At 37.9% G+C, this 12,926-nt stretch overlaps 1 protein-coding gene across 1 annotated transcript; it reads left to right on the top strand.

Moving 5' to 3' along the window:
• Positions 1-6,905: 6,905 nt before the first annotated feature.
• LOC145681463 (uncharacterized) lies at positions 6,906-9,413 on the top strand. The gene is made up of 2 exons (XM_081753102.1): positions 6,906-9,189; positions 9,331-9,413. Exon 1 carries the CDS (start codon positions 6,906-6,908, stop codon positions 9,000-9,002), a length of 2,097 nt encoding a protein of 698 aa, XP_081609228.1. The 3' UTR covers positions 9,003-9,189; positions 9,331-9,413.
• The last annotated feature ends 3,513 nt before the right edge of the window (positions 9,414-12,926 follow it).

The raw sequence follows: 12,926 nt of genomic DNA on the forward strand, positions 1-12,926 counted from the left end.
TGGTGGTGATGAGTTTGCTTACTTAATCATGCTTTTCTACCCAATGGGATTAATATTTCTTGAGAATGAAGATACAAAAATGAAAGGAGTAAAGAGAGACGACAGAACATGCAAGTTGCTGTTTGCGCGGGAATATTAAAAATATAAGTAAACAAGACGAACAATAACACTTTCGAACTTCAAGCAGTTGTAAAAAAAGAGTCAGCGAATTTTCTCTTTTCCAAAGACTGATCACTACCAGTGTATTTTTTTATTCCTTTGATAGGCTATATGAAATGCTTCCAATTTGAAGGGATTTGTTGGAATCATTTCTCCATCAACCACTTGTATCGTCAGGATATTTTCTTTTGTGCATAAATATCTAATTTTGTGGTTTTTCTATCAGCAAACATACCAAACGTATACACATATATAATATATATATGTGTGTATGTGTATTAGTGTATTTTTAATATGATAATTAATAATAATCAACCTTAAATTCAGAACTTCTATTGATTAAGAGATTAAGTAATTACCATTATTTCAAAATGTTGTAGCGAACTATATTTTGGATTTGAAATACAACATTAAACATATTCTTTAGCTCCATAGATCAATATTGAGAAATTCGCAAAGAAGGCTCCTTCTAAATGTCCATTACATTTCACAAAATATTTTTTTGTCGTAAAAGAATTGAAATTAAAATCCCATTTGCCTACAGAATAAAATTACAAAAGTTTACAATTATTACTGTAAATTCTAGCTATAATTAATTTCGAACATTTTAAAAGCACATAGTTTCTACTGTATTGAAATATCATTTCTTACCGAAAGTATGAAATATTGCAAATAGTTGTACTTTAAGTTTCCATAACTGTTCTCCAAATGGATTTGTATAGAACCAAAGGGAGTTTTGTCAAGTTTAACAAAAATTCCAGAATAAACCTCTTGAAAGCAGCTCTTATTTGTAAAAGAATACATAATGATCGCTTTTGGCTGTTGTAATGCTCTTTCAAGCAGCTTAATAAAAATTCAGTGTAGCATAATAACAAAAGCTGCTTTTCTTATGTAAAAAAAAAGAAAGCTTGGTAAGGTGTCTGTACTGGGTGCCGAATTCTACTTCACCCCGGGCGCCGAAATCTCTAATTACGGCTCTGGTTGACGGTATTTTTTTAAGTAAAAAGTTCGAACGGAGTGCGTACAAAACGGAATACCGAGCTCATTCATGGTGTATGGCATGTTTTAACAATGAGAAAGGCAAATAACTTTAAAACGTCGGCACAATCAAGCCCTTAAATGAGATATGAACTTCCTTTTCTGAACATTTGTAATCTCTAGGTTGAAATTGGTAAGGGTAATTTTAAGCTTTCATTGTTGGGTAAAGACAGGAAGATTGTGCTGATATATTTACTGGTACAGTCAACTGCTTTCGAGCTTCTTTAAAAGTACGAGTAATTTTATGTGTTTAGGTACAGCCCTTCAACATTGTTTAATCACTCATTTTCCTCCTTAATTATTATTATTATTATTATTATTATTTATTTTTTTGTTTTGTTTTGTTTTTGGCTGGGGTTAAAATAATTGAAGTAAATGATGTAATATGGTTCTCAAAATAATTTAGTGCAAACAATACTACATAATTATTGGTCAAATAATTAAGTTATATTACTGACGGTTTTATTCAAAGTAACTTATAATATTTCATACTGTGTGTAAATTGAAGAAACTTTTTCTAAGAAAGTAGCAGTAGTAATGGCCTTACTTTGCCTAACTTTTTGGCCCCTGGGTCCCTGCCTCAGGACCCATGGTCCCTGGCCGGGGTCAATGACCTAGGGGTACCTAGGACCACCCCCCTAAAATTTGGCAGGGGTACATAGGACCACCCCCCAGGACCCATGGTCCCTGGCCCGTGTCAATGACCTAGGGGTACTTAGGACCACCCCTCTAGATTTTGGCAGGGGTACATAGGACCACCCCTTAAATTTTGGAAATTGCCAAATCTAAAAATTTGGTGTGGTAGCCTAGGACCATAGTATGTACCTCTATCAGTATTGGGTGTCTATGTCGTTCCCTTTCATGAGTAAAAAATTGCCAAAAAAATTCAAATTTCGGGTTTTTTTTTGACCTAATTTATCCCCTTTGATGAGGTATTATTACCCTATATGGTTATATGGGCGTATACAGGGATTCATTACCTTTCATAAGACATGGGTATATTAATGCACCCCTTGAAATTTTTGGGAGGAGTACTTTGGCCCACCCCTTCAATTTTGGAAATTGCCCAATTTAAACATTGGGTATTATAGTACAGGACCCTAATATGTATTATGATAAATTTGGGTGGTCCACCTCGTTTCCTTCTAGGGGTACAAAATTGCCAAAATATAAACGTAAGCAATACGTAGTACCACGTGTTTGGTTTTTGGTCGATTTTATCCCCTTTGATGAGGTTATTATCCTATATATATAGTTATATGGTCATGTATAGGGGTCCATTACCTTTCATAAGATATGGGTATATTTGTGCACCCCGGGAGGGGTACTTTTGGCCCACCCCTTCAATGGTTTTTGGTCGATTTTATCCCCTTTGATGAGGTTATTATCCTATATATATAGTTATTTAGTCATGTATAGGGGTCCATTACCTGGGTATATTTGTGCACCCCGGGAGGGATACTTTTGGCCCACCCCTTAAATTTTGGAAATTGCTCATTTTATATATTTGGTATTATAGTACGGGACCCTAACATGTATTATAATAAATTTGGGTGGTCCACTTCGTTCCCTTTTAGGGGTACAAAATTGCCAAATTTTAGTACAACCACGTGTTTGGTTTTTGGTTATTTTATTCCCTTGGATGAGGTCCTATTACCTTATATGGGTGTATACAGGTGTTTATTTTCCTATTGTAAGACGTAGGTACATTTGTGCACCCCGGCAGGGATGCCTTGGCCCACCCCTTAAATTTTTTGGAAATTGCCCAATTTAAACATTTGGTATAATAGTATAGAACCCTAATATAGATCACTATAAATTTTTCGGTGGTCTATCTCGTTCCCCTTTTAGGGGTATAAAACTGCCAAAATATAAACGTAAGCATTACGTTGTACCACGTGTTTGGTTTTTTTGACCTAATTCATTTCCTTGGATGAGATCCTATTACCTTATATGGTTATATGGCCATGTATAGGAGTCCATTCCCTATTATGAAACATAAGTACATATGTGCACCCCCGGGAATGGTACCTTGGCCCGCCCCCCTTAAGTTTTAGAAATTGCCAAATTTAAACATTTGGTATCATAGTACTGGACCCTAATATACATTACTACAAAATTTGGGTGGTCCACCTCGTTCCCTTTTAGGGTGCATTTTGTTCCGCTTTAGGAGTGAACCTTGCAATCGTCCCGAGTTTGATTCTTGGAAATGTTGAATTTAACGTCCCCGCGAAAACGGTGATAGGACGAAACATGAACTTACTTGACTGAGGATTGAAGCAGTGACCTCATACAGTAGAGACAAGCGCTGAGCCATCGTACACGTGTGTTGATTACTATGCAATAGTCCCGAGTTTGATTCTTGGTGCTAGTTTCAGGAAATGTTAACGTCCCACTTGAAACGATGATGAGAAATGAGAAAACATCATAAACTTACTTGCTTGCGGATTGAAGCAGAGAACTCACACATCAGAAAAAAAAACGCTGAGCCACCGTACTCCATTCAGTGCGAGCAGTTTTGCGTATGAAAAGAACATGAACAGATTATGTTACATTACTACACATTTCTGCTTGTTGTTACGCATAGAAGCTTGTTATTGTGAAATTGCAGAATCTGCTTTTACTACATCAGCATTTTTTCTCAGCTGACGGACTTTTAAAGCTCAACTTTACATTTATGTCAAAGACAGTTTCGTAACATATCGATGAATGTTACATTTTTTCAATCAAGTTTAAGGAAAATGAATCACATTTTAGATGTGGTAATTTGAATGTCGTAAGAAACAAACGAGTCAACGGTATGATGTCATGATCAAAAAATTGCGATACTAGATGTCGTAACGATTGATGTGTAAGGAGAAAAAACGTGAATAATGTCACAACCAATCAGATTGCTTCTTACATCACGTTTCGGCTCATGATGAAAGCTGTGTTTTCATTGGTTCTCCGTGATGTCATTGATTCATTTTCCTCGTTTCTGATTGGCTGATAGTGTTGTCACTTTATAGTTGAACACGTTTCAGACCTAAATAAAATTCTTAATTTCATTTTTGAAGTTCTACTTCCACGAAGATCTTGAATGAACGTAGGTGTACCTCTTGTGTCAGCGTGACTTTACTCCGTTCCTTGAATTTGAGGTAAGTATCAACCGCGTTTTCTTAATATCAATGGAGTGCTTTTGCATGAGGATAACATTGTTATCACTGTTTTTATTTTAACATGAATTATTTAGCAAATGGAAGAATAACCCTCACTTACTTGACCGGGGATCCCGCACATTAGAAGTAGGCGCGAGAAAATTGTTGATTTTGGTTTAGCGTCCCTTCAGTAGTGGGGTGCTAGGAATACAGCTTAATGTTGAATTTGAGCGCATACTGGGTGTTGAACCCGTGCCAGAGGAACGTAACGCTAACCACTTAGCTCAGTTTCTGAAAGTAAACAAAGAAACTACGCACGAATTTGTTCCCTACAACGTGAGACGTGGACCTACAGTTTAATGTGGGATCTGATCTCCCGCCGAGAAACGAATTCGAGTCTTTCTTGTCTTAGCTCGAAAAAAAAAAAAGCAAGCGCATGAGATTTTGTTTTCGTTTCATGTTCGTCATACGTTTTAAAGTTCAGTGTCAGAGGAAAAATGCTTACTACTACAATGATTCTTTCAGCACAGTTAGAAAAACAATTTCATTCATTCTTTTTTATCACTACAGAAACTTAGGTCATTTACATGTTGATGTTGGTCCGGGTTTGATTTCCAGTATGACGACAATAAAAATTTTTAACAGTAAAACTATTTGAGATATGATCATTCTTTTAGGATTGATCGTGTAGTCATTTTGATAATGTAGTGATCTCTGAATTCAATTTTAATTCGTGCTTTTTTTTTCTCTTTTCGTTTTAGATATTTGTTTTTCTTTGCCTATTCCTTTTTTGCTTACCTTACCTTTTTTCCCTATTTGAATATGGCTACTTCTGGCTTTACTGTCTTGCGAGAATTCAATAGACATTATCGGCGTTTTAATCTTGAAGGACGAATGCTGGAAATTCAAATTAATGCTCCGACCAGTGGCACCGATATTGTGGAGTGGGTTCAGGCCTCCTTTCAACAGATGTTGGATTACTTATTGGAAAACGTCGACGAATTATCGATGGTTGGATTGTCGATTTTATCCCACGATGAGAAGAACAAACCGTTTTATCTATCTTTCCGGCATGCAAGTAATTTGACACTGGAGACTTTATGGGCATCCTTTGATCGCATCCTTCAAAGTAACGATAGTTTTCTCATGAACGAACCGTTCATTGTCCATTTTCATCATGTGGATGTGCCCCGTGGATTTGGATTGGTGCGTCGAGGTCTTTTATCAAACGACGAATTATTAAAGTGCAAGAAAGGCATTCTACGAGTAAAAAACACCGACAAGAAATGTTTAGCGTATGCAATTGTGATTGCTATTGGCCTAAAGAAACATAAGGATACGAACAAGAAACTGTACAGACAATATCACAACCAGAGCAAGTGTGTTGTTATTCCAGCCGTACATGAACTTTTGTCCAGATCATCAGTGAATTTAGACCATGGGGGATCTGTGGAAGAATTACGACAATTGCAACGCTACTTGACAAATTATAAACTTACCGTATACACTAGCTTTTCCGGAGAAGATATTCTGTATGAAGGGCCTGGTGGCGAAGACAAGATTCCAATCAATTTAATGTGCATCAATTCATATTATGACATCATCACGTCATTAACGGCCGTTTTCTCTACCAACTATTATTGTGCTGCATGCCACAAAAAATATGATCATCTTAATAGACACGTCAAGAACTGTTCGGCCATGTGCGAGAAATGTTTGCAGAAACCGCCATGCAGTAAGACCAATACGGAGAAGCAGTGCCCAGAGTGCAATCGTGAATTTTATGGTGAAACATGTTATACAAATCATCTAACTGTACCATATCATAAAGGCCAGCCAATATGCAAGATGGTGAAACAGTGTGCCAAATGTCTACGCATTTATTCGTTTGTCCATACAGGGGAAAGAAAACATGATTGTACAGATTATTTTTGTAATGTGTGCCATAAACACGTTACGTCTACCCACCAATGCTACATGAAGCCTGATACGACTCAATTAAAACCTGGAGTTCCATCAGTGTTACATGCCAAGAAAGCTATGATTGTCTTCTATGATATCGAAGCCACACAGGATACTTTCTTCGATGAAGACACGTTCATTCATAAGCCCAATTTACTGGTGGCCCAACAAGTATGTTACAACTGTGTTCAAGATGAGGATATACATCATCCGTGTGAAGTTTGTGGACAGCGAGAACATATTTTTCAAGATGATCCGATCAATGCCTTTCTTGCGTATTTACGTCAACCACGACCCAACATCAAACTTATTGTATCTTTGGCACATAACTGTAAGGGATATGATGGTCATTTTATTCTTAAATCTTTAGTGGAAGAACATGAATTGAAACCTACTTTGATCTTGAACGGAGCAAAAATTTTAAGCATGAAAGTGAATCACTTATCGTTTATTGACTCCTTAAATTTCATGCCAATGGCTTTAAGTAAATTATCCAAGGCATTTCATTTACCAGCGACCAAAGGATATTTTCCACACTTTTTTAATACTGCTGCAAATCAAACGTATGTGGGAAAATTACCGGACATCCATTATTATGGAGCAGATGAAATGAAAGTGGATGAACGAGAGAAATTCATGACATGGTACAACGAACACCAGAACGATACGTTTATTTTCCAAGAAGAATTGGTAAACTATTGTGTCCAGGACGTCAACGTACTTCGATTGGCTTGTATATCTTTCATGACCACTTTTGAACAAGAAACTCACGTCAATCCTTTCCTGGAGGCTATCACTTTGGCGAGTGCGTGCAATTTAGTATTTCGACGAAATTTCTTAAAACCTAATACTATTAGCATTCTCCCTGCACGTGGATATCGTCACAGAAACAATCAGTCACGGATTGCTTTGCAGTGGCTTGCCTACATGGAGGAAAAAGAGGGTCATTCAATTCTACATGCGGCCAAAGGCAAAGAAGTTTATGTTGCTGGTTTTCATCTGGACGGTTACTACAAAGATCCTGACACTAAAGAGGAACACGTGTATGAATTTGAAGGTTGCAGATTCCACGGCTGTCCTCTATGTGTCCCTACAGGCCGTGATCAGCCCATTTATGAGAACTCCGAAGAAACAATGAACTATCGCTACGAGAGAACACAGCGTAAAATGAAATTATTACGATCCATGGGATATAAAATACATGAAATGTGGGAATGTGAATTTCGTCAAGTGTTAAAATCCAATCCAGCATTGGCCTCTTCTTTAAGCACACATCCTTATATTAATAAGACACCATTAAATCCAAGAGACAGCTTCTATGGTGGCCGTGTTAATGCCATTAAATTGTATCACGTCGCAAATGAAAATGAAGGCGAAGAAATAAAATTCTTGGATATCGTCTCCCTGTATCCTTATGTGAATAAATGTGGACGGTATCCAATAGGGCATCCACGAATATATCTACAGGGAGATCCAGAAATGCCCGACATCCAAGATGTCAACGGATTAGTCAAGTTGAAGATTTTGCCTAGCAGAAATGTGTTTCATCCAGTGCTGCCATTTCGTTCAAATAAGAAGTTGTTGTTTCCACTTTGTGCTGCCTGTGCCACAGCATTAAATCAAGATTCTGAATGTACACATTCGGACAGTGAACGAAGTCTAACAGGAACATGGGTGTCCTATGAAATTCAAAAAGCCATTGAACTTGGGTATCAAGTCATTGAAATTTACGAAATTTGGGATTACGACATCACCGTATATGATCCAGAAACCAAGACTGGCGGATTATTCAGCGAATACATTAATACATTTTTGAAATCTAAGCTGGAAGCTTCTGGTTGGCCTGCCAATTGCGTCACCGAAGAAGAAAAGCAGCAGTATATCCAAGTGGTACAACAACGGGAAGGCATAACTTTAGATGCAGCAAATATAATGACAAATTCAGCACGTCGTAGTCTTGCAAAGCTCTGTTTGAATGCCTTCTGGGGACGACTCGCTATAAGAGACAATTTCAGCCAAACGACCATCATTAACGACCCCAAAGAACTGTATCAAAAATTAACTGCTCCAGACATAAAAGTCAACCAAATTTTACCTGTTAACGATTCGATGTTATACCTTTATTGGCAGTATGAAGATGATGTTCCAGTACAAAATCACAATGCTAATGTTGTCCTTGGAGCATTTACAACGTGTCAAGCTCGTCTGGAACTCTACAAATATTTAGAACTTCTGCAAGAAAGAGTATTATATTTCGATACAGATTCAGTGATATTCACGCAGCGACCATCACAGCCCACAATAGAACCAGAAGTATTTCTTGGTTCAATGTCAAATGAACTTGAATCAATTGGACCAAAAGCATACATTAAAAAATTCGTGTCTGGTGGCCCAAAACAGTACGCCTTGGAAATCTACAACCCCGACACGAAATCAACCAGTTATGTATGCAAAATTCGTGGATTCACACTCAATTATACTGCAAGTCAAAAGCTAAATTTTAACAGTCTGGAGCAAATGATCATAAATCAATCGAATGAAAAAATCTCCATTAGCACGCCGCACAAAATTTACAGAACCCACGATCATCATCTTGTCACAAAACCTGAAGAAAAGAAGTACAGTTTCAACTATAAAAAACGCCGATTAATACCAGACACATACGAGACATTGCCCTATGGGTATAAAAAAGCCAGAACAGAATAACAGCCATATTTTCCCCTAATCCCACCAACATCACCTCCCAAAGACGGGGCAAAGAATCAACGCATCCCAAAGACGGGGCAAAGAATCAACGCAACACGGGACATGCTTCAACAAGGCCACAGCGAAGACAAAAACTCAGATGACATCACCTTGCAGAAACCCGTGGAGAAAAAAAAAAGGAATTCAGGTACGTCACATTTGCGTTTCTTTTCTCACCTCACTCTCTCTTGATCAGTTAGTTCGATGTTAATAATCTGTTTTTCTTCTTTCACAGGAAACAAAATAAATATTACCATGTATATTCATATGTTTTATTTTCTCTTTACAGAATTTGTACCCGTCACGGACACGTCTTCCTTTGAAGAAAAAAGAAATTCTGTATTCTATTTCACATGCTAAAAATAAATGTACAAAAACATGATTCTGTGTTTTTTATTTCACATCCTAAAATCAAATTCTTTTTGCTGTACTGCGATTTCAATTTCTTTTTCTGAATCAGTTTACCGGTAAAATAAATCAATGTTTTACGAAAAAAAAATCAAACTAAATTTTTGTTTCAGAAAATTTTTAGTGTACGAAAAAAAACTGATTCAGAAAATTTTTGTGTACGAAAAAAAAATGTTTTCAGAAAAATTTTTTGTGTACGAAAACAAAATTCTGTTTCAGAAAATTTTTTTGTGTGTACAAAACAAAAACTGTTTCAGAAAATTTTTATGTACAAACAAAATTCTGTTTCAGAAAAAAATTTTTATGTACAAACAAAATTCTGTTTCAGAAAAATTTTTTGTGTGCAAAACAAAATTCTGTTTTCGTCACGAAACTGCTCCGACTAAATGAATCGATTCATTCTGATAGTGTTGGCAACACTGGAAAAATTTCGGTAAGTATCGCTCAGACCCTGAGTTACAGCGAACACAACTAGATTCGAACCAGCAACCTTACATGTCTGATTCATCTCTAAATACAGCCAACTAAACAATAAGATTGTGTGTATACGTCAATGCTAGCACTGAGTCAACAAGGTTTTCTTCAAGGTCAAAGTTGCACACGAAGTAAAAAGATGACAACGCAGATCTTCTATCTTTCTATATGAAACATAAACCTAGTGTAACTGCTCGCACTGAAATGTGTAATGTAACATAATCTGTTCGTCTTCTTTTCATACGCGAAAGTGTTCGCACTGAATGGAGTACGACGGCTCAGCGCTTCAATCCACAACGAAGTAAGTTCATGTTTCCTCCTATCATTTTTCATCATCGTTTCAAGGGGACGTTAAACTCAACATTTCTTAAACTAACACAAAAATCGAACTCGGGACCATGACATAGTAATCAAAAAACTGAACTTCTCAATGGGCCATAGTGGCTCAAATATGTGAGATCTCTGCTTCAATCCGCAAGCAAGTAAGTTTATGATGTTTTCTCATTTCTCATCATCGTTTCAAGTGGGACGTTAACATTTCCTGAAACTAGCACCAAGAATCAAACTCGGGACCATTGCATAGTAATCAACACACATGTACGATGGCTCAGCGCTTGTCTCTACTGTATGAGGTCACTGCTTCAATCCTCAGTCAAGTAAGTTCATGTTTCGTCCTATCACCGTTTTCGCGGGGACGTTAAATTCAACATTTCCAAGAATCAAACTCGGGACGATTGCAAGGTTCACTCCTAAAGCGGAACAAAATGCACCCTAAAAGGGAACGAGGTGGACCACCCAAATTTTGTAGTAATGTATATTAGGGTCCAGTACTATGATACCAAATGTTTAAATTTGGCAATTTCTAAAACTTAAGGGGGGCGGGCCAAGGTACCATTCCCGGGGGTGCACATATGTACTTATGTTTCATAATAGGGAATGGACTCCTATACATGGCCATATAACCATATAAGGTAATAGGATCTCATCCAAGGAAATGAATTAGGTCAAAAAAACCAAACACGTGGTACAACGTAATGCTTACGTTTATATTTTGGCAGTTTTATACCCCTAAAAGGGGAACGAGATAGACCACCGAAAAATTTATAGTGATCTATATTAGGGTTCTATACTATTATACCAAATGTTTAAATTGGGCAATTTCCAAAAAATTTAAGGGGTGGGCCAAGGCATCCCTGCCGGGGTGCACAAATGTACCTACGTCTTACAATAGGAAAATAAACACCTGTATACACCCATATAAGGTAATAGGACCTCATCCAAGGGAATAAAATAACCAAAAACCAAACACGTGGTTGTACTAAAATTTGGCAATTTTGTACCCCTAAAAGGGAACGAAGTGGACCACCCAAATTTATTATAATACATGTTAGGGTCCCGTACTATAATACCAAATATATAAAATGAGCAATTTCCAAAATTTAAGGGGTGGGCCAAAAGTATCCCTCCCGGGGTGCACAAATATACCCAGGTAATGGACCCCTATACATGACTAAATAACTATATATATAGGATAATAACCTCATCAAAGGGGATAAAATCGACCAAAAACCATTGAAGGGGTGGGCCAAAAGTACCCCTCCCGGGGTGCACAAATATACCCATATCTTATGAAAGGTAATGGACCCCTATACATGACCATATAACTATATATATAGGATAATAACCTCATCAAAGGGGATAAAATCGACCAAAAACCAAACACGTGGTACTACGTATTGCTTACGTTTATATTTTGGCAATTTTGTACCCCTAGAAGGAAACGAGGTGGACCACCCAAATTTATCATAATACATATTAGGGTCCTGTACTATAATACCCAATGTTTAAATTGGGCAATTTCCAAAATTGAAGGGGTGGGCCAAAGTACTCCTCCCAAAAATTTCAAGGGGTGCATTAATATACCCATGTCTTATGAAAGGTAATGAATCCCTGTATACGCCCATATAACCATATAGGGTAATAATACCTCATCAAAGGGGATAAATTAGGTCAAAAAAAACCCCGAAATTTGAATTTTTTTGGCAATTTTTTACTCATGAAAGGGAACGACATAGACACCCAATACTGATAGAGGTACATACTATGGTCCTAGGCTACCACACCAAATTTTTAGATTTGGCAATTTCCAAAATTTAAGGGGTGGTCCTATGTACCCCTGCCAAAATCTAGAGGGGTGGTCCTAAGTACCCCTAGGTCATTGACACGGGCCAGGGACCATGGGTCCTGGGGGGTGGTCCTATGTACCCCTGCCAAATTTTAGGGGGGTGGTCCTAGGTACCCCTAGGTCATTGACCCCGGCCAGGGACCATGGGTCCTGAGGCAGGGACCCAGGGGCCAAAAAGTTAGGCAAAGTAAGGCCATTACTACTGTAGCTTATCAATACTTGTATTTTCACTTCCAGTATGTCTTTGTGATAATGTTTGTGACATTTTACATGCTTTGCTTACTTAATATACATTAGGGGGGCGCGGTGGCTCAGTGGTAGAGCGTTCACCTCTGGTGCTTGGGGTCCCGGGTTCGATCCCAGCCCCCGCCAAGTGAACTTTGTGGTGGACAAACACCGTGCTCGTGGGTTTTCTCGGGGTTCTCCCGTTTCCTCCCACTTTCTTCATTCCACCATTTCACTCATCTCTCATAATCACCGTCTCCTTTAGCCTAACCGGCATAACCGTGGGACGTAAAACTCAAAGATTTCATTTAATATACATTAATATCATCACTACTGAGCAAATCAGAATGTTTTAATTTAGAAAGTTGAACATTCACATGGGTCAGTGGGTCAAGATTTGTGAGCGGGTCAGTGGGTCGTGGTCAGCAGGACGTGACCCACTGCTACTTACCAATCACCGTGACCCACTCTGACTCACCGACACACTCAGACCGACTGACTCACTCTATTCAGTCCATAGTAGACAGCATCTTCTGAACACTGGTGAATGTGCCTGTGTTTCACTTTCAAGGCATCCATTTTATTCATTTTTC

This window comes from Thermobia domestica, chromosome 3 (genome assembly GCF_964235325.1).
Source record: "Thermobia domestica chromosome 3, izTheDome1.hap1.1, whole genome shotgun sequence".
NCBI classification, from domain to species: domain Eukaryota; kingdom Metazoa; phylum Arthropoda; class Insecta; order Zygentoma; family Lepismatidae; genus Thermobia; species Thermobia domestica.

Excerpts from the sequence above, each read along its gene's own strand:
- LOC145681463 (XM_081753102.1), top strand. The coding sequence starts at position 6,906 with ATGAAAGTGGATGAACGAGAGAAATTCATGACATGGTACAACGAACAC.